This window comes from Dromiciops gliroides, chromosome 4 (assembly GCF_019393635.1).
Source record: "Dromiciops gliroides isolate mDroGli1 chromosome 4, mDroGli1.pri, whole genome shotgun sequence".
NCBI classification, from domain to species: domain Eukaryota; kingdom Metazoa; phylum Chordata; class Mammalia; order Microbiotheria; family Microbiotheriidae; genus Dromiciops; species Dromiciops gliroides.
The window spans coordinates 391,059,988-391,084,661 of record NC_057864.1 but is presented as its reverse complement, the minus strand read 5'-3'; the positions used below and the strand labels follow the sequence as shown (position 1 = coordinate 391,084,661).

Below are 24,674 nucleotides of genomic sequence, written 5' to 3'. Positions count from 1 at the left end.
GTGGGACATATCACTCACCGTTCCAACCAATGGGTAAATGAACCCGGCACCAATGCTGGCTCGGACGTCATTAATTGGTAAAATGAAACCTGTTGGGACTCCTTTCTTCTCAGGCTCATGAGAAAGAGATAGGTGGGTTTTTGCCATGCAAATGGGCAAATTTCCAAAACCCTGAAAGAAAAGAAAGGAAATCTGTGAGTACGTCTATTTCTTAAAGGACCAAAATATCTACATTTGTTTAATCTTAACTTGCATTTTAGGAAAAGATCATGGTGAATGTCCATCTCGTGCTAGGCAAACAATAAGTGCTAAATAAATACTGACTTATCGGGGTCATATTTTCATTTAAGACTAATCACTATACATGAAACCGATGGCATCTTAATATTTCACTCTTTTGAGAGCTATATACTCTATACACACAGATTTCTATGAAAGCGTGTTTGATTTCAGAAGGGAGATGTACTTTCTAAGGTTGTCAATACCCTATGCACAGAAAGGTGATCTGGACAAAGTGTCCTTTGACAAGAGGCTGTTAGTCATGTGCTCACTAATTCTGAGTAGATCAAGATGCAAAGGGTCCCCCCTGTGTTAACTTATGAGTCATGGCTTTTTGATCTGCACTTACACTCTAAGAAGTAGAATGAGGTCACTCAATAAAACTTCTAATTTTCAAGTACCAAAGGCTAAACTTGAACCAGAGTCCCAAAGGTGAAAGGGCAGGAAGTCACATGTGGTGTATGACAAAAGTACAGTGTACTCAAGCACGGTTTTGATTAAACAGCACATAGTGCCCCCTTTTAGAAATGCTTTTCTAATTAATTACAACTCCAAAGTTGACAGATAATAACTTTTAAAGTCCCTTTCCTCAACTGGAACAGAGAAAGGGAAAAAAACCCTGCAGAAGTAGAGAAATTACAATTTCTTCCAATCAAGCTCAGAAATGTTTTGAAAGTTTACTGAGAATTATAAACAGCAATGTCTCTTTAAAAGAGAGCCTGCCCCACTTCTGCAGACGGGGGATGAATCTTGCCAAAGAGCAGATGAACTGGATGTGATGCATTCCACAGCCCTTGAGATCAATGCAATCACTCCATCACAGTCACTCTACAGAACAACATGAAATCAGAATCTCAAGTGGACCAGCGAAGCACAGAGACCATTCTAAGAATGCTTGATTTGCTGTCAGCCTTAAGAAATGTGGAAAGTCTTTGGCAAGAACTCTGGCTAGTTTCAAGATCTCTGTGGTAACCATTTACACACTGATGGTATTTTTTTAAAAAACCATGACAAATGATGATTTAAAAAACAGGGTAAGAAGGAGATAAGAAATTCAAGTACAAGGGCCATGCAATGCAGAACAAAGTGTCTGAGCCTGCCCATGGCTTTTTACATCCTTTTCTGATCTGTCTATTCCTGTATGAGAATACTGCATTCTACCAGCCTCTGTGAGAAGGAGAAAAGACACCTGGGTAATGGTGACAGCAGAAGTGTCTCTAGGATCACAGAATACCTGGTATAATCAGGTAGATTATCAGTCCTACTGAACAAAACCATTAACCAAGGACCTCTAAATACCGTGGCATGGTGAGTTCCCATGTCACTTGGTAGGAGCAGATGATGCAGAACCTTTCAGGATCAATAAACCCACCAAGAGAATCCCAACTAAACAACATGGTCTCAACATGCTAGATTCCCATTCATTCTTCCATGTGTAACGCTAACATTTTCAGTGTCACAGCCCATGGTGCTACTTAGAACCATCGACAATGACTGACTCTAAAACTAGACTCCACAGATGAAAAGAAAAGGCCAGTATCAATCTGCTGAGTGACAAAGACTCAATCAATCATCTTATTTCAGTTTAGCAAGCATTTATTAAAGGCTTACTATGTTAAAGGCACTGTGCTAGGGGGATATACCAGGATTTTTTAAAAAAGGATGCAATCTGTTCTCATTTGGCAGAGGTTTGGGACAGGTACATAAATAACTATAAGGCAAATCAGAAAATGACTAAGTGCTTAAGAGAAGCCAAGTGGAACTGATGCACGATATTCAAGGAGGGAATAATGACTTTCAGCTAGACTTTGTGGAAAAGTTAACACCCGAATTGGATCTTGAAAGAGCTGATCTTAATAGGTATAAAATGGTGGAAATGAGGAGTGTTCATTTCAGGCATAGGAGATGGCATGTAAAGAAGCACCAAATTGGAACAATCTTAGAAAAGACCAAACAACAGCAAACAGTCTCACTTGCAAGATAATACACTGAGCATGGGGCATTATGATGAAATGTTTGACAGGTAGGTAGGTGGAGGGTCGTGTATAAGAATGATCATGCAGTAAGTAGTGGATGCTAAGGGTGGCAGCCGTCTTTTATATAGTGGTTTATGGTCTGCAAAGTGTTTTACAGAATACTATCTCGTGTGATCCTCACAACAACAATGGAAATTAGTTACTACTACGGTCCCCTCTTTACAAATGAGGAAACTGAGGCTGTCAGAGGTTAAGTTATTTGCCCCAAATCAGGAAGCTACTAAGTGTCTGAAGTCTGGTTTGAATTCATGGTTTTCTGATTTCAGATCTAGCCTCTCCATTTAGCTATTTAACTGAGGGCTCCGCTGAGGTGAGACTGCATAACTTTTTAGCAGACTGAGTTTAGGACAATTTTATAACTTCCTAGCCTTACCCATATAAGAACAGAGAGGATGGATACTAAGGGTTATTTGAGCTGATAATCACCAGAGCAGAAACAAAAGAAATTTAGTTGCAAATTATCCACCTTAGCAATAATTCTATTAGTCTTTCCCTTTCTCTCAATTTATTGAATATTTTACACCCAAAGACCTTATAGTAGCTTCTTGTTGAAAATGAAAGTAGATTAAAGAAAACTGAGTTAATATAATCTAGATGGACACCTGCCAATTTTTAGTTTCAAAATTAACATCTGAGAATTCTTTTTATTTATTTTTTAGTGAGGCAATTGGGGTTAAGTGACTTGCCCAAGGTCACACAGCTAGCAAGTGTCAAGTGTCTGAGGCTGGATTTGAACTTAGGTCCTCCTGAATCCAGGGCCAGTGCTCTATCCACTATGCCACCTAGCTGCCCCCAACATCTGAGAATTCTTGATATGAGTTTTTATGACCTTCCCGCACCCCCACATTACTTTTACCTGTTGTGTGTAACGCTCTATTTTGGATTGTGCCTCAGGAGAAAGCTCGATATCTTGGGCTCCATAGACTTTCTGAGCAATGGTTCTTATTTTTTCAACAATGGGAAGCTGTAAAAACACAGATGGGGATAAAAATATTAACTGTAGCAGGCCAAAAAAAATAAATTTTTTAAAAGTTTTTTTGTTGTTTTGTATTCAATTAACACCCATTTCTCATGTCCCTCTCCCTTTTCTAAAATGAAAAAGAAAAACAAAACCCTTATAAGAAACAAGAGAAATCCCAACGTTGTCCATCATCTCCCTCTCGGGAAGTGGGTGCGTAGTTCTTTATTTGTCCTCTGGTATCTGGGTTGGTCAGTATATTGATCAAACTTCAAAGTCTTTGAAGTTGGTTGTTTTGACAATATTGGAGCCCCCACCCCCGGAAAACTGCTCTTCTGGTTCTGCTTACTTCACCCTACATCAGTTCATTTGAGTCTTCCCGAGACATCTCTTGTCATTCACATTTCACAATTTGTTCAGCCAGTACTAGAGGCGTGCTAGAGCCAGCTCCCAACATAAGAACCTTTTTCCTTAAATTTTCAGTGTGAACATTTACACCCCAGAAATTGGCAAATGCTACAAATCAGGGCCTGATATATTGATTTATTAATGTTTAGACTTAAGAAAATGACAGAGAAAATGAAGATTAAATTCAAAAGTGTGTCGTGTGTACATTTTCCCTCCTGGAGAACTGATTCTTAAACCCTTGTCAGTACACTCTCAGCTGTACTCATCTCATTCCTAGGCCATTCTCTCAACTGATATGCAACATCTCAGTTTCCAGTACTTTGAAGCACTGAAAAGAGCTGTTATAACTATTTTTTAATATGTGAGTTCTTTTCCTCTTTTTTTTTGATCTCTTAGCAGAGATATCAATGGGTCAAAAGATTGAGTTTAATCATCATCAGTTTAATGACTAATTGGGGTGAAAGAAAATAAAAGTTAAAGAGAATCCCTTCAATTTTTACTTTTTCTATCAAGCTTGTTAACAAGATCCTGAATAACAACATTGGCAGTATCAACAACTAATCTTAGCCACAGTATTGACTTTTTCCATAAACTGTTAATTATGTCCTCTCTTAAGGCCACAGGTCAACCAAGAAATAAGAAGCTGTAAAAGCTTAGTGTTTTTGGAGACTGGATGAATAGCTGTGCATACCAAAAACTTGTGACTCAGCAATACAAAAGGAGAGGAGTATTTCTTTTATGTGCTTGCATAATAGATTATACAAGAGTCCTTAACAAGGAAAATAGCTGTAACTTTTAAAGTAAATAAAACTTACTATGAAAAAAGGATATAGGCTTAGTCTCCAAACTAAATTTAGAACTGGCTAGAAGAAAAGGAATACAGTAGGACTGAAGGATTAACCAACTTTGAGAGTCAGGTAGTGACAGGTTGTCTCCTTTAGAATCCTATGTTGATACTGACCAGTTGGTATCACACCAGATACAATACTAGAGTTGGAGTCAGGAAGATGTGAATTCAGATCTGACCTATGTATTAGCTATGTGACCTTTGGCAAGTCACTTAACCTTTCTCAGCCTCAGTTTCTTCATCTGAAAAAAGGGAATAATACCTCTCAGGGCTACTGTGAGGATGAAATGAGATAACATGTAACGTGTTTTGCAAACCTTAAAGGGCCATTTAATTGCTTGTTATTGTTGAGTTGTTTCAGTCCTGTCTGACTCTTTGTGACCTCATTTGGGGTTTTCCTGGCAGAGATACTGGAGTGGTTTGCCATTTCCTCCTCCAGCTGACTTTACGGATGAGGATCTGAGGCAAATAAGATTAAATGACTTGCCCAGGGTCACCCCGCCTAGTAAATGTCTGAAGCCAGATTTGAACTCAGGTCTTCCTGATTCCAGGCCCAGAGCCCTGTCGATTGTACCACCTAGCTGCCCTGCTGCAATAATATGCCAATTTAAATCTGGTTCATAGGAATATGTGACCACAGAGCCATTCTGTGTAAAAATCTAGAATTAGGACATAGCAGCAATAGAATCTGCACACTCGGGGCAGCTAGGTGGCACAGTGGATAGAGCACCGGCCCTGGAGTCAGGAGTACCTGAGTTTAAATCTGGCCTCAGACACTTAACACTTACTAGCTGTGTGACCCTGGGCAAGTCACTTAACCCAAATTGCTTCACTAAAAAAAAAACCAAAAAAGAATTTGCATACTCTTAGTATTCCTTGAGTAGTTATGCAGAGAATAGGAGAAGCACAGAAGACAGGAGAGAGGTAAATGCTCACAAAGCTAAGAAATGGTAGACTACCCAGTTGGGTCTCTGGTCCAGTTTTCCTTCCCCTATACCATGCTGTTACCCTTCACAGTCTAGAGGATAAGGATTCAGTAAAAGAGACAAAGGGGGAGGGGGACTAGAGAGGTAGGAAGAGACTTAGGAGAGAATAGTATTGATGAAGTTGAGTATTTGATGAGCTATAGTGTCTAATAGGAAGTATAGTAATGATAGAACTGACACAAAGTAGAGCAATATTAAAAACTGCAGAGAAAATATGGAAGAGGAGGGTTGAACAAAGACAAAAGATTGACCATCAGGTCACTCATGCCTTGAGAGAAGATAGTTACAGCAGAGAGCAGAAGTCTGGTTGTAAGGGCTTGAAGAGACATACCCGCTCCCATTTCTGTGCTTTTGCATTTGTCATCCCCCGTCCCTGGAATGCATTTCCTTTTCATTTCTGGCTTATAGAATCATTCTCTAGTTAAGCACTACTTTTTTTTCAAGTTTTATTGATGTCTTGTTTTTGCATTACAAATATTTATAGATTATTCCCACTTCCTGATTGGTCTTTGTTACAACAGTTAAGAAAAATGAATACAGTGACCTTTTCTGAAAGTTCATGCAACATTATGCATCTGTATTACCCCACCAACACATTAAAAATTAACACAAATATATTTATTTTCTCTCCCTTCCATAGCTTCTTCTCCCCATTGAGAATGAGGAAAAAAAAAGTTCTTTTAAGTATCATATTCTCCAAGAAATTTTTCCTGATCGCTCAAACTGTTAGTTCCCTTCAACCCAAACTACCTTCTCTTGAACAATTTTGTATTTATTCTTTTTTACTTACCCTGTACATAATCTTCCACCCCAAATATCGTGTGTGTGTTATAGTCTTCTACTCCAAATAAAGAGTGCATATATATGCATGTATGTAAACATACACACGTACTCCATATTTGGGGTAGAAGACTATATATGGCATAAATATATATGTATAAAAACAGATATATAATGTATATATACACATAGGTAATGTGTATATATTTATGCCAATAGTCTTCTACCCCAAATATTAGCATATTTTTATGTATGTGTCTACACAATACATATCCATACAATGTGTGTACATATACACCCACTATATATGTATACATATACATACACACATGTATACGTATATATATATTTGTTATATATAGTCTTCTACTCCAAGTAGAATGTAAATTCCTTGTGAATAGGGACTGTTTTATTTATTCTTGGATCATACTCCCAACTCTACATTGAAGCCAGATCCTTTTGTATTGCTTTGTTCAATTATGGATAGGACATTTTATAGGGGATAACAAACAAGAACATGTGAAGAGAAGGATGGTGATTAGGAAAGTGGGACCGGTCTGGAGACTACACCTGATGAGGATTGGTTGAAGGCCCTAGAGATAGATAGCTTGGGAAAAAGAATAAAGGGAAGACAACTCTTTTCAAATGTTCAAAGACTCGTTGGAGAGAAGACAGAATAGACTGTTCTACATCATGCTAGAGAAAGAAATGGGACCAGAAGGTGTACATTATTGCAATGGAGATATTAGTTCAATATAAAGAACAGGCCAACATCTGAGATGTCCAATGCTGGAACAGGATTGCTTTGTAAAGCAATGAATTTTCCATGGATGAAAATATTTAGCAAAGGCTATCTTTAAGAGATTTAACAGGAGACCATAAGATAACAGATCCATACAGAGCTGGAAGAAACACCAAAGGTGTCCTAGTATAAACATTTCATTTTAAAGAGGCCAAGGCCCTATGTCAAGACAGATAGTAGGTGCCAGAGGGAAGATCTGAACCGAGGTTTGGCTTGAGAGCCAGTGCTTGTCCTCCCTATAAGGGTGGGATAACTAGAGAAGTTGGAGTTGAGACCAGCAGACCTTTTGGGTCCCTTCTAAGGTCAAGATTTAATGACTTTATGAAGTCAGAGAAGAAAGTTTAGGTGGATTTAAATCTGCAGATAACAAAAGATTATTCCAGAATGATTTCAATAGCTGCCAAAATTTTAAGAATAAATTCCAAGTGCTTTTAAACATAAGGCAGCTTTTAGAAATCTTGGAGGAAAGTTGTTCAGTTGTGTCCAACTCTTTGTGACCCTGTGTACCACAGCACATAATACCGCCCATGGAGGTTCCTTGGAAAAGATACTAGAGTGGTTTGCCATTTTCTTCTCCAGTGGATTAAGGCAAACCAAGGTTAAGTGACTTGCCCAGTCACACAGCTAGTAAATGTCTGAGGCCAGAAATCTGAACTTGGGTCATCTTGACTCCAGGCCCAGTGCTCTATCCACTGAGCCACCTCACTGCCTCATTGAGGTGGTCTTTCCATAAATATTAGATCATATCCATTAGCAATTACAAGACAGGACCCTCAATCCTGCAGATGGGCTCTGAAGTGCTTTCCCTCAACACTATACTTTAAGTTAATCTGACATCCCCCACAGTTCAATAAATGCTTGGCAAAGAACAGCATTTTTAAAGTAATAAAAACTAGTAGGATGCCTGATTTTCTATCAGCAAGAAAAAAAAGAGCAGAGGAAACTCAATGGTCATTTTTTTTTCTAGGACAGGCTAGCTCTCCCAAACACTGTATCTCCATCATGGCACAAAAGGACTGGCAAGAGAAAAGAAGAAGCTTCCATTCCTCATTCATGTTCAGGATCCCCACCCTTTCAAGGAGAGGCTATAAAATTCTAGTAGCCTGATAGAACACTTTGTGTGATCCTATTAAGAAAAAGCCTTATATTGGGAAGGACATTTTCAAAAAGGAGGTGGTTATACACACACACACACACACATATGTGAGGCAGTTGGGGTTAAGTGACTTGCCCAGGGCCACATAGCTAGTATATGTCAAGTGTCTCAGGCCGGATTTGAACTCAGATCCTCCTAAATCCAGGGCCAGTGCTCTATCCATTGCGCCACCTAGCTGCCCTGAGGTAGTACTAGAAGGATAGGGAGGGTTCAACAGTTCCTGCCACACAGTATGCCTCCCAACCCTAAAAACTGAACCCTACCTCCAACTTCATAGATAAAGAAACTCCAGTTCTTTGCCCATGGTTACACAGAGAGCGAGCAACAAGTCTGGGTGTCAAGATTCAGTCTCCTTCCATGACACTACTACCTCAAGCAGTTAAAACCCTACTTTTAGCTACTGAAGTATTACATACCACAGCCCCGTGCCATGTCTGGAAATGAAAAGTCTTGGCAATTTTTCTTACAATTAGGATCTTTTACAAAGCAAACAAAATTACATATTGTGATTCACAGTCAATTTAGATCTTCAGGTGTGGGTAATCAGCAGCTGGCCAAGGAAAAAATGGTAGTGGCTCACATATCCACACATGCCCTTCCTCCAAATTCCCCTCTTACTGTAGATAATGTGACCTTCCTCCCAGCTGCCCAAGTTCATAACTTTGGTCATCCTAGACTAGGAATTCTTAAACTGCGGCTAGGGTGGCCCAGTGGATGGGGCACTTGGCTTGGAGTCAGGAAGACCTGAGTTCAAATCTGACCTCAGACACTTAACTAACTGTGTGATGCTGGGCAAGTCACTTAAACCTCTATCTTCCTCATTCTCCTCATTTGTAAAATTGAGATAATAAGAGAGATAGTGCCTACCTCCCACAATTGTGAGCATCAAATGAGATACTATCCATAAAGTGCTTTGTAAACCTTAAAGTACTACATAAATGCTTGGCTATTATCAGGAACTTTTAAAAATGTCTTGATGCACTGACTATATTTCAATATAACTGGTTTCCTTTGTAATCCTATCTATTACATGCAGTTTACAACATTATCCTGAGAAGGATCTGTAGGCTTCTCTACCTGGACTAGATTCTTCACTCTCTCACCCCTCCTATATTCTTTTACCTTCTCCATTTTTCTTCACTTATTGGCTATCATACTAGTTGAATCTTTTATCATTTCTCTTCCGGATTACTAAAAAACTTCCTAACTAATTTCCTTGTTTCTAGTCTTTTCTTTATGTGATCTATCCTCCACGTCACTCCCATGCTCAAATGCCTTTAGTAGGTCCCCTAGTGTCTCCCTGTCAAATTGTAATTCAGTGAGCTTTCTTTTCCTTCTTTACCCCAATCATGCCAGGGCTGCATGTAGAGGACCAGAGAGTTCCTTACATACCAACAATTCATTCCACAAGCATGATGCCCCTTAACCTAAACCTTACTAGTGCTGAAATAGCTGAAAGCACATATGATGATGATGTATTCTTGTGTTCAGGCTCCTTTCCAGATTTCAACATGCACAATATTATCTACTGAGAGCCGGAGATAATGCAACATAAACATCCTGGACTCAATTCCTGGCAGAAGCATCCTGAACGGAACATTTTAGTTTGTATAGATAGCAATCTTGGGACCCAAATCCCTGCTGCTGCCCCCCCCCCAAATGATAGAAAAATTTTCATATCAGTCATACTTCTAAATGAATTTTAAAAACAACATTGCTAGAACACCTTGATTACTATGCCTGGCAGATATAATATAAAGACTAAAAACTGCTCCCATCAAAGTATATGCCACTATCTATAAACTAAAACCATATGTCACATAGGAGAGAATTTCCTGCTATCTCCTAGTGTGGTTTTAGAAAGTACTTATCTCCTCTGAACAAAAAAAAAAGAAGAATAAAAGGAAAATGAAAAATATCTATGTAGACTTTGTCACAGAACTCAGAGTTTATTAATATGATACTAGATTTAAAAAGTCAGTATATCTGACTTATTTGGAGCTCAATATAGCATTTCTTTACAGCAACAGGAAAACCCAGTTTTACTGCAATCAAGTACACTTTCAGTTTAGTAAATGCTACCTTTCAGAAGCTCATGAGACATTTAAAAATCCTGAGTTTTTTAAAAATCCCATGCAAAATAAAATCTGTCATTCTTTAGTTCTATAAACATGTTCTAATTAGTACTTCTCCACCAAAAAGTCTAGGTTTCCATATCAGTATTGTTGTTTGATTTTATATTATTAGTATTTTATGGATTTTAAAATACCTCAAAGGACCAAGCTAGTCAAATGACACAGCACATTAAAACAAACAAACAAATAAACAAATTTACAAGTCAAAGGAAAGAGATAATAGGATGAACATTTCTATTTCAAAGCAAAATTATATTTTTGCATCAACTGATATACCTGGTCCTTCTAGTGTTAAAGTGGGAGGAAAAATGGTGTATGTAGTATGTATAGAACCTACCCTGGAGAGTCAAGAAGGCCCGAGTTTAAGTACTGATTTGAACTAGCTCTGTCTGTAACCATGGACAATCAAGTTGCTTCAGAAAACTCTCTAAATTCCCAAAAGTTGCAGATGAGTTTCTGATCTGCATTGGTGGAAGAAATTCCTACACCATGAGTTCCCCCGTGTCAATGGAAAAATTAAAAGCAAAACAAAAAGCCTTACTTTGAGGGGAATTCAACTAACCTCAAATACACTCTTCCTCAACTTTTTACTAAAATCTTTAAAAGTTTTGTTGGTAGGGATTGCTAGGTGGCACAGTGAATAGAGCATTGGCCCTGGAGTCAGCAGGACCTGAGTTCAAATCCGGCCTCTGACACTTAACACTTACTAGCTGTGTGACCCTGGGCAAGTCACTTAACCCCAATTGCCTCACCAAAAAACCAAAAGTTTTGTTGGTAAAAGAAAAGCTAAGCTCTATATAGCTGGGTTAAAGTACTGTGGTATAATCTAGCTATTCTATCTTTTAGGCTTTTTAATAACACATATTACTGATATGATCTTAGCTCATTCTTTTTTTTCTTTCTTTCTTTTTTTTTTTTGCAGGGGAATGAGGGTTAAGTGACTTGCCCAGAGTCAAACAGCTAGTAAGTGTCTGAGGCTGGGTTTGAACTCAGGTCCTCCTGAATCCAAGGCTGGTGACTTATCCACTGCGCCACCTAGCTGCCCCCTTAGCTCATTCTTTTTTTTTTTTTTTTTTTTTAGTGAGGCAATTGGGGTTAAGTGACTTGCCCAGGGTCACACAGCTAGTAAGTATAAAGTGTCTGAGGCCGGATTTGAACTCAGGTACTCCTGACTCCAAGGCCGGTGCTCTATCCACTGCGCCACCTAGCTGCCCCCCCCCTTAGCTCATTCTTAATGGACTATGAACATCTGAATGATAATTTTTAAGATTAAGATTTTTATACAATTCTGACAGTATAAGCGTGATTGGGTTGTATAAAAACTGAATTGAGAGGAGCAAGCAAATGTCATCCTATTTACACATTCTATGTTATTTTTGTCCACTGAGCCTATGACAGATTTGTTTCCGTTAAATAAGCTCAGGGCTAAGGGAAAAAGTGTGGCCCTGGAGAATCCCTAAGTAGCACTTTGAGCATCTTAGTTAAGAGTATTGGAGTGGCACTACTGCTTTCAAAAGTCAACTGAATGCAGGCACTCCTGAAGATATGCATGCCCTGTGATATGCATCACACCTCATCATCTGGAGTGGAGGATGATGTCAACGTAAGCCCAGAGCCTTGAAAATCAAAACTCAACTGGAGTTGGCTCAGTGGATAGTGAGTAAAATACGACTATGGTACTAAACTCATCTCATCTCAGCTCTGTTTCTCAGCTGCCTCATTTTGTAAAGTGTGAAAACAGTTTTATCTCATATGGAAATGGAAGATAAGAAGATGATTACTGTATTGAAATAAAATTGAAGAAGTTCACTGTCATCAAAAGAGTAGTTTGAGACTAAGAGACAGAATATCTTATCTGAGGTAGACAGCACAGTGGATAGAGTGCTATACTTGGGAGTCGGAAAGACCTGGACTTCAATTTAGCCTCAGAACACTTCTTAGCTTTGTGACTCTAGACAAGTCAGTTAATCTCTACCTCTGTTTCTTTATGTCTAAAATGAGGATAATAAGAACACCCACCTCTCAGGGTTATCATGAGGATCAAATGAGATATTTGTAAAGTGATTTGCTCTAAATACATGCTAATTACTACTATTATTCTTGCACTAAAGCTTAGAGACTTTACACCCATTTTACATGTCCATAACTCAACTGTCTTCATTTATTAAAAATGGAAGTAAGATAAAATAATTTCCAAGGTCTCCCTTCAGCTCTAAAGTTTATATTCTACAGAAAGGACTAAGTTCTCCAATGAAGCACAAATATATTAAAATTTATTAAAGCATCACAAGTAATTTGATGTGTTTCTAGGTTTCTGAGGGACCAAATAAGAAAAATGAAATTAACTGAACCCTTTTTCCCCTGTTAAACCTTTAGTTGTATGATTTAACATATCTGTTAGTCAAGAAATTTCAGTGCTTCTCCATTTCCTCTAAGACAAAAGATCCACTCCTCTGTCTGGCATTTAAATATCCTTTTGGCCCCAACCTGCCATTTCAGACTCATTTATTCTGTTCCCTTCCATGTATTTCTGTTCCCTTCCTTTGTTGTTCTCCATTCATGTCCAACTCTTTGGGACCCAATATGGGGTTTTCTTGGTAAAGATACTGTGGTTCGCCATTTCCTTCTCCAACTCATTTTACAAATGAAGAAAACGAGGCAAACAGGATTAAATGACTTGCTCAGGGTCACACACTAAGTGACCAAGGATGGATTTGAATTCAGAAAGATGAGTATCTCTGACTCCAGAGCCAGTGCTCTGTGCACCATTGGGCCACCTAGTTGCCCATGTACTCTAGAGTTCTACTTTTTTCCTAATATCAGCTACAATGGTTTGGTTTGTTAAAAAAATTTTTAATTTTATGTAATCAAAATTATTAGTTTTACCCCTGGGGAACGTTTTTATCTCTTTTTTGGTCATGAATTCTTTCCGCTAGCCATAGATCTGACAGATAATTTCTTTCATGCTTTCCTAATTTACTTATAGTTGAGATCAAGATTCAGGGGGAAAACAAACATTTGTTAAAGCAACTGGCCATTGAAAATTTCCACCTATAGGCACAGGGCAATATGTTGAGATAAAGAAGACCAGGAAAATAATGTCATCATGATTACATGATGACCACTCTATAAGGGACCTTGGCACATTCACTATTTTGCTTCAAGTGCATTATGGCAATTCTAATTTATAAAATTTATAATTTAAGCATTGAATTAACATGATAAAACTAACTTTTGTTTTGCTGTGACTTAGACACCAATGAGAAATGCTTGGCTTTGACAATTTTCATTTAAAAAAAAATATTCATTAAAATTTTAAAAATAGTTCAGGGCACTTATCCATCAATTTCTGCAAAATGACTCTATGAGTCGCCATTAATTGAATATTTTCATTTTGTAAATATAAAGATCAGGACAAAGAAACTGTAACTTACTGAGAATAAGATTAGAAAAAAAATGTCAGATCAATCTATTTGGTGTTTCTATGGAACATACTTTTCCCCACTGAGTATAAAAGGGCTTAAAGGAAGAAATAATTAAAAGAAATTTGTTGTTATAAGACTTGCTTTTTAGAGAAAATAAAAATTGGTACAAATTTCTAGAAGAGATATTTTACAATTTTTTCTAACATTTAAAATTCATTATCACAAGGGCAATCTGAAAGGAGATGTACATAAAGTTAAAATAAACTTCTGCTATAAATAGATGGGGAGAGAGAAGAGGTGCCATAGCTTTATATGGACAAAAAATGTTTAAATGTGTATGAAATGTTTAAACAGAAGTGATCAGATGATAAACATAAGTTCAATGGGAAACTTCAGACACAACTTTTGTATTTACTGCAGGCCTTCTTGCATGTGTCAAAAATGGGGCACGTATTTTAAATGAGTTATAAATACATTATAGGTAAACATAATTAAAGAACTCCTGGGTATTAAATAAGACTGCAATAAAAACATATTGATGCTCATTTACAATGGATATGACACAGGGTGCAAAGAGGTTAACTTACATACACACCTTTAAGTGGTAAAGCAGCTCTGGAGTTGTTACTAAGAAAAACAGGTTCCTATACCATTGATTAAAAGCATACACATGACTCCAGATCAATCCATCCTAGGTTCACAGAGATCTATGTCTTTGCTTCCATGAGAATGACCCTCAGAAGAAATCGTAGCCATGAGTATTAAATAAGAAATTAACTCTAAAGTTTCCCTAACAAACCTTGCTCTACTTTGGCAACTATAGTTTTATAAAACTTCCTGGATGCTAAAGATGCAGTTTTCCTCAATAATTTCTTGAAATTTGATCTCTGGGCTCTTTTCTTTGACCATGGTTTTTAGGTAGTCTAATAATTCTTACATTATCTCTTCTTGATCTATTTTCTAGGTCAATTGTTTTTCTGATAAGATATCTCACACTTTCTTCTATTTTACCCATTCTTTTTACTTAATTTTATTGTTTCACTTGCCCAATCCTAATTTTTAAGGAATTATTTTCTTCGATGAGCTTTTGCACCTTCCTTTCCATTTGGCCAATTCTACTTTTTACTGCCCAGAAATGTACATTTTTCTACCTCACACAAAAGATTACTGTAAAGAAGCCACAAATTTAGCCTATTTTTTGCTCAAATATCAATAGAAATATTTATCAATCACCTATTAAATGCCAAGTACTATGCATTAAAAACATAAAAAAGTGAAATAGTATTTACAAATGGTGGATAGTGAAAAGGGTGGCAGGGACTTGGCTACTATTAGTGAAGTTATTAATATTTAGCTGATGGTGAGAAAATTCTTTTTTTTAAAATGATGACTATTATTTCTATTTAAACCCTCCCACCATTTATTTATTTATTTTTTAAACATTCTTTTCTTTTTGAATTTTGAGTTGCAAATTCTCTCCCTCCCTTCCCCCTTCCCCACCCACTGAGAAGTCAATTATACATGTGAAATCATACAAAACATACTTCCACATTAGCCATATTTCAAAAGAAGAAAGAAAAAGAAAGTGAGAAAATTAGACTTCAATTTGCACTAAGAATTCATCATTTCTCTCTCTGGAAGTGGAAAGCTTTTTTTTTTTTTAAATCACAAGTCCTTTGGAATTTTCTTAGATCATTGTATCAATCAGAGTAGCCAAGTCTTTCACAGTTAATCATTATGACAACCTTGCTGTTATGGTGCACAAAGATCTCTTAGTTCTCACTTCATTTTGCATCATTTCATATAGATCTTGCCATGTTTTTCTGAAACCAACCCCCTTATCATTTCCCACAGAACAATAGTACTCCATCACAATCATGTCATAACTTGTTCAGCCATTCTCTAATAAGCATCCCCTTGATTTCCAATTCTTTGCCACTACAAAAAGAACTGATATATAAATATATATATATGTATATAGAGAAAATTTTTTTTTACATATAGATTTTTTTCTTTGATCGCTTTGTGACATAGACCTAGTATTAGCATCGCTGGATCAAAGGGTATGCATAGTTTTATAGCCCTTTGGGCATAGTTCCAAATTGTTTTCCAGAATGGTTGGACTAGTTTACAATTCAGCCAGTTTATTAGTGTACCTTTTCCCTCTCCCATTTCCTCTAGCATCTATCATTTCTGATAGGTGGGAGGTGGTACCTCAGAGCTATTGTAATTTGCATTTATCTAATTAATAGTGATTTAGAGCATTTTTTTCAAATGACTAAAGATAGCTTAATTTCTTCTTTGGAAAACTGCCTGTTCATAGTCTTTGACCATTTATCAATTGGGGAATGGCTCTTTATTTTAAAGAATTTGACTCATTTCTACACCCAGTATATAGTTGAGAAATGAGGCCTTTATCAGAGAAACTTACTATAATTTTTTTAAAAATTACATCATTGTCTATGGTACCTTTTGGCAAAATGTAGTTTCCCAGAAAATCTCTTTTTAAAAAGTCTATTTTCACTTTTGCTTTGTCTGAGATCATGATCACTACTCTTGCCTTTTTTACTTCAGCCAAAGCATATTAGATTCTGCTCCAGCCCTTTATTTTAACTATGTTCATGTCTTTCTGTTTCTACTGTGTCTTTTGTAAACAACATATATTCTGTTTTCTAATCCATTCTGCAATCTGCTTCCGTTTTATGGATGAGCTCATCCCATTCACAGTTATGATTACTGTGTATTTCCCTCCATCCCATTATCTTATTTTTTTCCTCTCTTTTTTTATCCTGTCTCCCCTTCTAAACATTGCCTTCTTTAATCCATCTTCCCCTTTACTATTCCCTTCTCTTCCCTTTTCCTATCCACTTCCCCTCCTATTTCCCTATTGGGTAAGTTACAAAACTGACAATACATATGTATGTGTATATTTTCATTTGTATATAATATCTCCTTCTTTGAACCAATTCTGATTAGAGTGAGGTTCAAGCATTGCTTGCCACCCCACCTCTTGCTCAGCCATTACCCTTTTAATTGCCCTGATAAGGATAAAGTTCTTAGGAGTTACATATGTCATTTTCCCATATGGGAATGTAAATAGTTTAATTTTATCAAGTCCCTTATGATTATTCTTTCATATTTATCTTTTTATACTTCTTTTGAGTCTTCTGTCTGAATATCAAGTTTTCTATTTAGCTCTTGTCTTTTCATCAGGAATGACTGAAAGTCCTTTATTTCATTAAATATCCAGGTTTTTTTTCTGCTGAAGGGATTACACTCAGTTTTGCTGGGGAGATGATTCTCGGTTGTAATTCTAGCTCCTTTGCCTTCACATTCTAAGCCCTCTGTTCCTTTAATGTCGAAGTGGCTAAATCTTCTTGACACTGATTGGTTTCATGATACTTATATTGTATTTTCTCTTTGACCCGGGAGCTCTGGAATTTGGCTTTAATATTCCTGGGAGTTTTCATTTTGGGATCTCTTTCAGGAAGTGACTGACTCTTTTAATTTCTATTTTACTCTGTGGATCTAAGATATCAAGGCAGTTTTCCTCAATAATTTCTTGAAATTTGATGTCCAGGCTCTTTTCTTTGACCATGGTTTTTAGGTAGTCTAATAATTCTTACATTATCTCTCCTTGATCTATTTTCTATGTCAATTGTTTTTCTGAGAAGATATTTCACACTTTCTTCTATTTTATCCATTCTTTTACTTAATTTTATTGTTTCTCGATGTCTCATGGAGTTATCAGTTTCCACTTGCCCAATTCTAATTTTTAAGGAATTATTTTCTTCAATGAGCTTTTGTACCTCTCTTTCCGTTTGGCCAATTCTACTTTTTAAAGAGTTCTTTTTTTGAGTGAATTTTTTGTACCTCTTTTATCATTGGGCCAATTCTATTTTTTAAGGTGTTATTTTCTTTGGTAATTTTTTGGTGCCTCTTTTACCAAGGTGTTAATTGTCTTTTCATTTCTTGTACCACTCTCTTACCCCCTCCCCCAATTTCCCCTCTATCAACTCTTATCTTTTTCTTTAACGCTTCCGGGAATTCTTGTTAGGCTTGCGTCCCATTAGCAATTTTTTTGAGGTTTTGTTTATAGCTGTTTTCACATTGTTGTCTTCTGATTTTAGGCCTTGGTCTTCCCTGCCACTGTAGTAGCTTTTTTTTTTTTTTTAGTGAGGCAATTAGGGTTAAGTGACTTGCCCAGGGTCACACAGCTAGTAAGTGTTAAGTGTCTGAGGCCAGATTTGAACTCAGGTCCTCCTGACTCCAGGGCTGGTGCTCTATCCACTGTGCCACCTAGCTGCCCCCTGTAGTAGCTTTTTATGGTCAAATTCTTTTGTTGTTTACTCATTTTTCTACCATACTTTTTGATTTTGAACTTTATGTTAAAGTTGAATTCCGCTCATCTAGGGATGGGGAAGTACTGTGCCAAGCTCCAGGCTCTTTCATGCTAGTATTTTCAGAGCTGGTTCTGGGGGTATGCAAATTTTTGGTTCTTTAAAGTTGGTGTGATCCTAGGAGAACCATGGGCACTACTCTTTTGATCTGCTCTCTGGTCTTTACCAAAGAAAGGCTTCTGGTTCCTTGCAGGTGCATGAGCTAGCACTCTTTACCCTGGAACTATGACCCAGACTGAGTACAGGCAATAAGTTGCCAATCAGTGCCAGCTATACTCAGTGCCTGCAAATCTATTTCCAACCAGTTATCTGACCCCCTCCCCATCTCTGGGCTGAGAGCTCCTGAAACTTCTGCTGCTGTATCAAAGCATATGTGGCCTCTAAACAGATCTCTACCAGACCTTCACCCTGGTGTTTGTGGACTTCTGCCTACCTCTTGGGTTTTCTTCAACCAGAAAAATACTTTACTGTGACTCCATTGCTCCAAAATTTGATTTGAGGTGTTATTGTAAAGTTGTTTGGAAGGGAATACTGGGAGAGTTTAGCTGGGTAATTGCCCCAAATCTGCCATTTTGGCTCTGCCTGAGAAAATTCTTTTAATGAACATAAAGTAACACTGTATTTACATTTTAATACGAACTTTATAAATTGCCCATGTTCTTGTAAAATGATTTGTATTTTCCCACTGGTTTTCTTCATAAAACTATAGATGTCTTTTCAAGAAAAAAAAACAACAAAAAACCTCTAGCCCTAAGTCTAAACCAAAAGGCTTTAAAGTAAAGAGATTTAAAAACATGGGGAGAAGATAAATTTCTGATAAATTAATTGTAAACATCATATGTGAGTTCTTTTTATATCTAGTCTTTACTTTCTTTTTATTCCAATATAAAGGCTTCTTTTAAAAAATCCTCAGTTTTTTAGCTGTTGCTTCTAAAGATATTTTTATCATGTGTTTTCTGAAAGTTTACACTTATAACTACACTCTAAATGAATGGTTTAAGTGCTTACTTTTAGTTTGAAAAATGATTTCTATCACTTTCACAAGGAATCACATTTAAAAAATCATCATCTCAATTTTAGGTCACAAGATGAATGCACGATAAACAGTTGGGCTGCCTGTAGCTGAACTTTCATTCTTCTAGTCTTTCTACCCATGGGACTATTGTGCCAAGGAGATACATTTTTAAATGCTCATAAGATAGTAACCTATTTTTTTTTCAATTTAAAAACAAATACTTCAGTGACATCATAAGACTCCTATGACCAGTAAGGATGAACTAAGAGAATATCTAAATCAGAAGACAGTACTTCAAACTTGATGGAAACTATTCCCAGGTACAAAACAGGTATTGTCTTTTAAAAGCCCAAATGATAAGTAGAAAAAGATTGAGAAACATGATTGGCTTTTCTTTTTCTTGGATATTATTGTGTATGTTTTAAGAAGCAATCAACATTTTTCATTAGGGCATGGCAGAGGGAACAAATTGGTTTTATATAGAGTAATGGTGGAAAGCTTCTACAGGATACACTTTAAGAGAGCAGGAATACTTGAGGCAGAAAAAAAAAAGAAAGAAAACCCAGAAGATAAAAATAAAAAGGCAGAAAAAGAAGAGAAAAAATTTCCATATTTCTAAAAAGAGGTTTTTTACATGAAACCAGGAATGCCTATTTTATATTACATGCCTCAGAAAAAGTACATAGTAAATTCTCTATGTTACTTAAAAGCTATCTTTCCTTATCTGTGCTCCTTCTGCAGATATTCTTTGAATAAAAATAGTATAAAGGTGAGTAGGAAGAGACATTAGATTTGATTCTAGTAACAGCTTTGGGAAAGGAATTATAGGTATAGTGAATAGAGAGCTAGTCTTAGAACCAAAAGATGTCAGTTCAAGTTATTTTTCTGACACATAACAACTTTCTGACACCATGCAAGTCACTTAACCTCTTAATGCTTTGGTTAATGCTCTAAGACTGTAAGTTGCAGAGGAGTTGCTGATTGGTCTCATTGGAAGAAACTTCCATAGCACCCATCCCCACATTCCTCCCCAAAAGAATCAGCTTTAGATTGGAAAAAAGTAAAGTGGAAATAAGTGAATGAAACACTTAGTAGGAAAGAGAGAGAGAGGCATGGTCATGTAGGCCAGGGACATATTAATAGAGAACCAAGAGGAAGAGTGAAATCTAGATTTTTCCCTTTAAAACATTTATTTTAATAATGATTACAAGATTAGAATGTAGTAGTGAGTATATCAAGGGTTACTGAAGTTTTGTAGGAAAAAATAAAAATGAGTATGCAGAACAAGAAACATTTTTGGACATGGATGGTACAGGAATTAATTTTTCTTGACTATATATATTCGTTGGTTTCTTTCCCTCATGGTAGAGGGAAAATTAATGCTTATTAACTGAAAAAAAAGTAAAATTTAATTTTAAAAAGCATCAAGTAAGAAAGATTATTTCATCATGGGAATTTGGTATTTAATAACAAAAGGGCAGAAGAGAAGAGGCCTGCATCCAGATGGAATGGCCAAAATTTAGTGGTCATAAAGTATGTGGATAAAATCTCCTCTTCCACTTCACTTCTCTGTAAAATGGTCAGATCTTTGGATGGGATTGAGACGATTTAAGGAGAATCATGGGTAGCTGAACTGCAGTAGTATTAATGATTATAGTATTCCAGGATTAAGAGTGAGATGGGGGTGGTGCAGCTAGGTGGCGCAGTGGATAGAGCACCAGCCCTGGAGTCAGGAGTACCTGAGTTCAAATCCGGCCTCAGACACTTAACACTTACTAGCTGTGTGACCCTGGGCAAGTCACTTAACCCCAATTGTCTCACTTAAAAAAAAAAAAGAGTGAGATGGGGCCTTGGTGATCACTTAGAAAAAAGTTCTAAGAAAGAGAAATCTAATTATCTACTCTGAGTACTAGTGAAAGGCTGAAGGTTATCCTTTCCAAGTAAAGAGACTGAAATATTACAGAGCATTTGCAAAGAATAAGAAGGCTGAACGATGGATGTCTAAGCACTAATGAACCACAGATAAGCAAGAAGACAGAGGAAGGAGCTGGGCAGAATGACCAAAGGCCCTCCAAAGTGATGGATACCAGTAGTAAAATGGGTAATTATGTGAACTGAAGCTCTTTCCCCTTTGTGTTTTTCTAATTGCTTTAATAAATATGCAGTATTTGTTTTTCATTTTGAAGCTCCAATTCCAGATGCTCTAAGGCCAACTGAAGGTTGAATCTCAAAGATCAAGCAAAACTTGGCACATGATCAAGTTGGAAAGATTTTAAAAAGCACAAATAACCCTTCAACCATTCCTCATCTCTATAACCCTCCCAAAAGGGAAAAAGAACACCACTAGAAAAAAACTAAAATCTCCCTCACACAAGAACCTTAAGTGCAAGAATTCACAAATTGCTATCTCTGCCTGTGGCCTGAGACTTAGACTTTATTGATTTACTTTTCCTCTCTCTCCATCCAACCAGAGCTATGTTCAAAAGAACGCCTTCAAGATAAGACCAGGAAAGAGATTTTTTAAATAAAAACATACAAGAGTCCCACCATACTATCAGGGTCATACCTTGAAATTTTTCTAGTGCTGGGAGAAAATGACAAATATTTTCTGAGCATATAACTCAGGAAAAAGATTCTTCTTTCATAAGTAGGCTTTTGGGACAAGGCCTCTCTTTACTCAGGAGACAGATTTTCTACTATCTAATTACATGACCCTTAATTCCAACTGAGAAAATGGAACAATGCCAACTGTACTGGCTTAATTTGGTGATGGCCGTGGATTATGAGTACAGATGGGACAACAGCTTGAAACATGTCCCCATTTTTATAAGACAAGTAACCATCTTGAAAGACCAGCTTTGTTGATTGTGAAAAAAAGATGCTGTGAATGGAAAATTATCATAGCATAACAAAGCTGCATGGACTTAGAACAACGTAACACAGTTTCTTATTGGCGAAGCCCTAGATGATTAATAATAATAATAATAATAATAATAATAAGTCAGTGTTTTAAGGTTCATAAAGCTCCTTTTAAATATGTTGTCTCATTTGATCCTTACAATAACCCTATGAGGTGGGTATTATTATCCCCATTTTGAAGGTGAGGAAACTGAGGCTGAGAAAGGTTAAGTAACTTGCCCATGTTCATATGGCTAAAAAGTATCTAAGGTCACATTTGAACTCAGGACTTCCTAATTAAAAGTCTACTGCTCTATTCATCATACTACCTATATATGCCTCAGTTAGATTAGTCTTCTGCAGGGGGAAAAAATGAACTATGGGGAATTCAGCCCAGAATAGAGAAATGGTTTATTTTGATATTTATTGGATATTCTTTCCCTGTGTTCCTACAGATTTCTTTCCCATGAAACTTTTTTTTTCCCTTAGGAAACTTAAGAGTACAACATAAAAAGTCAAACAGGAAAGGGAATTATGTTAGAAAATTTGGGGAAATGTTTCTATATATATTTACTTTTGACTTGTTCACATTATCCAATTAAAGATGTTCACTTGTAGCCAGCATCTTCAACCCACAGGCTGAACAGAAGTACAAAGTAAGTGAAGGCAGGACCAATGTATGTTTTGCTAATAAAAGAGTATGCTGGAACTAGCTCATATAGTTTGGGCTGATTGTTAAATTTTTAGTGTGAGCAGCCATACCTCAGAAACTGGCAAACACTAAAAATTTATTGTTTTGCTTCTTGTTTAGACTTAAAGTGATGAGAAAACATTAATAATACAGATTAAATTTAAAAGTGTGTTTTGCTCACATTGCCCCCAATCTATTGGCCTCAATCCGGTTGTTATACATCTAGCAAACCCCTGCTAATAATCCTCCTACAAGGTGCTATTCTGATATTTTCTTATAGGAGTGACTGAGTTCTTTAAGGTTTTGCTGGGGAAACACAATTCCTAATCAAGCTGGACAGGCTTTGAGTATGGCACTGGTAATGTCTATTGCTATAAGAACATCCTAACTAAAGTTTAGAGAAACTCAAAACCAAAGAGTTGGTTATGACACCCTGATTTTTTTTTGTCATAACAGTTCATTACTCTATAACTCACAGTAACAGTGTCTTGTGCATCATAGGAACTCAATAAAAATTGGCTGCATTAAACCACTAAGAAAATAGAGGGACCACAAACTCCATCAACAGAGGGAATATACTTGACTGGGATGAAGTCGTGGCTCTTTTTAATAGTATGCTAAGAAAATGTAAAATTTTTAACAGCTAATAGCTGGGTTCTGTCAAATGTAAACTCTTCTTTCATTGGTTTTCAAGTTTTATAAACTACCTATTTTGTTTTTGAAATGAGGTCTTTTGCATTTAACCTTTATGTCTACTTGGAGAGATGTCTTACTGCACCTGTCCTTATTGGCTATATCCATATGTATGTATATGTATGTTCTCTCTCTACATATAAGACCATGTATGTGTGTGGTTTTCTGTCTGTCTGCCTACCTACCTACCATCTATCCTCTAATTGATGAGTAATGTACCTGAGGTGTTATATATTGCTAGATTTGTGAAGCATATTAACTTCCATTTAACCACAGATGACTATCATGTGATCCCACGCCTTCTCCAAAGCAGCTTTTAGGCAGTTCTCTTAATTCCAGATGGGATGACCCTTCTCCAAAGAATAGCACACTGAGTCATCTGACTGCCCCTCTCTACCTCCTGCTCACTCTCCAAATTCAGGGTCTGGAACAATGAGTAACTTCCCCACTTTATCCAGAAAAGCATCTCAGCAACCACACCCTGAATCCCAACAATGTCCTGTGTCTCCCAAGTCTCCTCATGTTTCCTCCTAGGAGAGGAAACCAACTCTACTTTCAGTAATAGGAAACCATGGCGTGGGGGTGGATGTACCATCACATCGCACTGAATAAGAGCCTAGACAGACTGAAGCGTACAGAGACGGTTTAGGTTGACGGGTAGCTCAGCTTACATCAGGAAGCAAAGAGGCGTCAGGGAGCAAAGGCTCCAGAGGCAGGAGGGTGGGCTGCTCTAGCAGGCAGAGGAGAAGAGCTTCAAGACATCTTATAAGAGCTCCTCTGAAACACAATCCAGCCCAGATGGAGCCGCCCAGCATGAAGCCAGATCTGGGGGGAAAAGGAAGGGGGAGAAAGGCTACAAAATGTCATAATCTAGAATCTGGCATCCCCCAAGCATTACTTTTTTTTTTTAAATTTTGCAGGGCAGTGAGGGTTAAGTGACTTGCCCAGGGCCACACAGCTGGTAAGTAGCAAGTATCTGAGGCCAGATTTGAACTCAGGTCCTCCTGAATCCAGGGCCAGTGCTTTATCCACTGTGCCACCAAGCTGCCCCCCAAGCATTACTTTTGCAAGACAGCTGCACACCATAAGGTTTGAGCTCTGGACTTCACTGCATTAAGTATCTTAGAATATTACAAGGTGGGATTTAGTAGGGGCTGAATTATGC

General features: G+C 37.2%; 1 protein-coding gene across 1 annotated transcript in view; it reads right to left on the bottom strand.

The window, feature by feature from the left end:
• The window catches only part of MTHFD1L (methylenetetrahydrofolate dehydrogenase (NADP+ dependent) 1 like), a 218,868-nt gene that overhangs the window by 51,309 nt on the left and 142,885 nt on the right, over nucleotides 1-24,674 (bottom strand). Inside the window, exons 25-26 of the mRNA XM_044003413.1 lie at nucleotides 3,172-3,279; nucleotides 19-171 (exon numbers count right to left, since the gene is read on the bottom strand). Of these exons, the coding sequence (XP_043859348.1) occupies nucleotides 19-171; nucleotides 3,172-3,279 (261 nt within the window). The remainder of the gene's footprint in view (nucleotides 1-18; nucleotides 172-3,171; nucleotides 3,280-24,674) is intronic.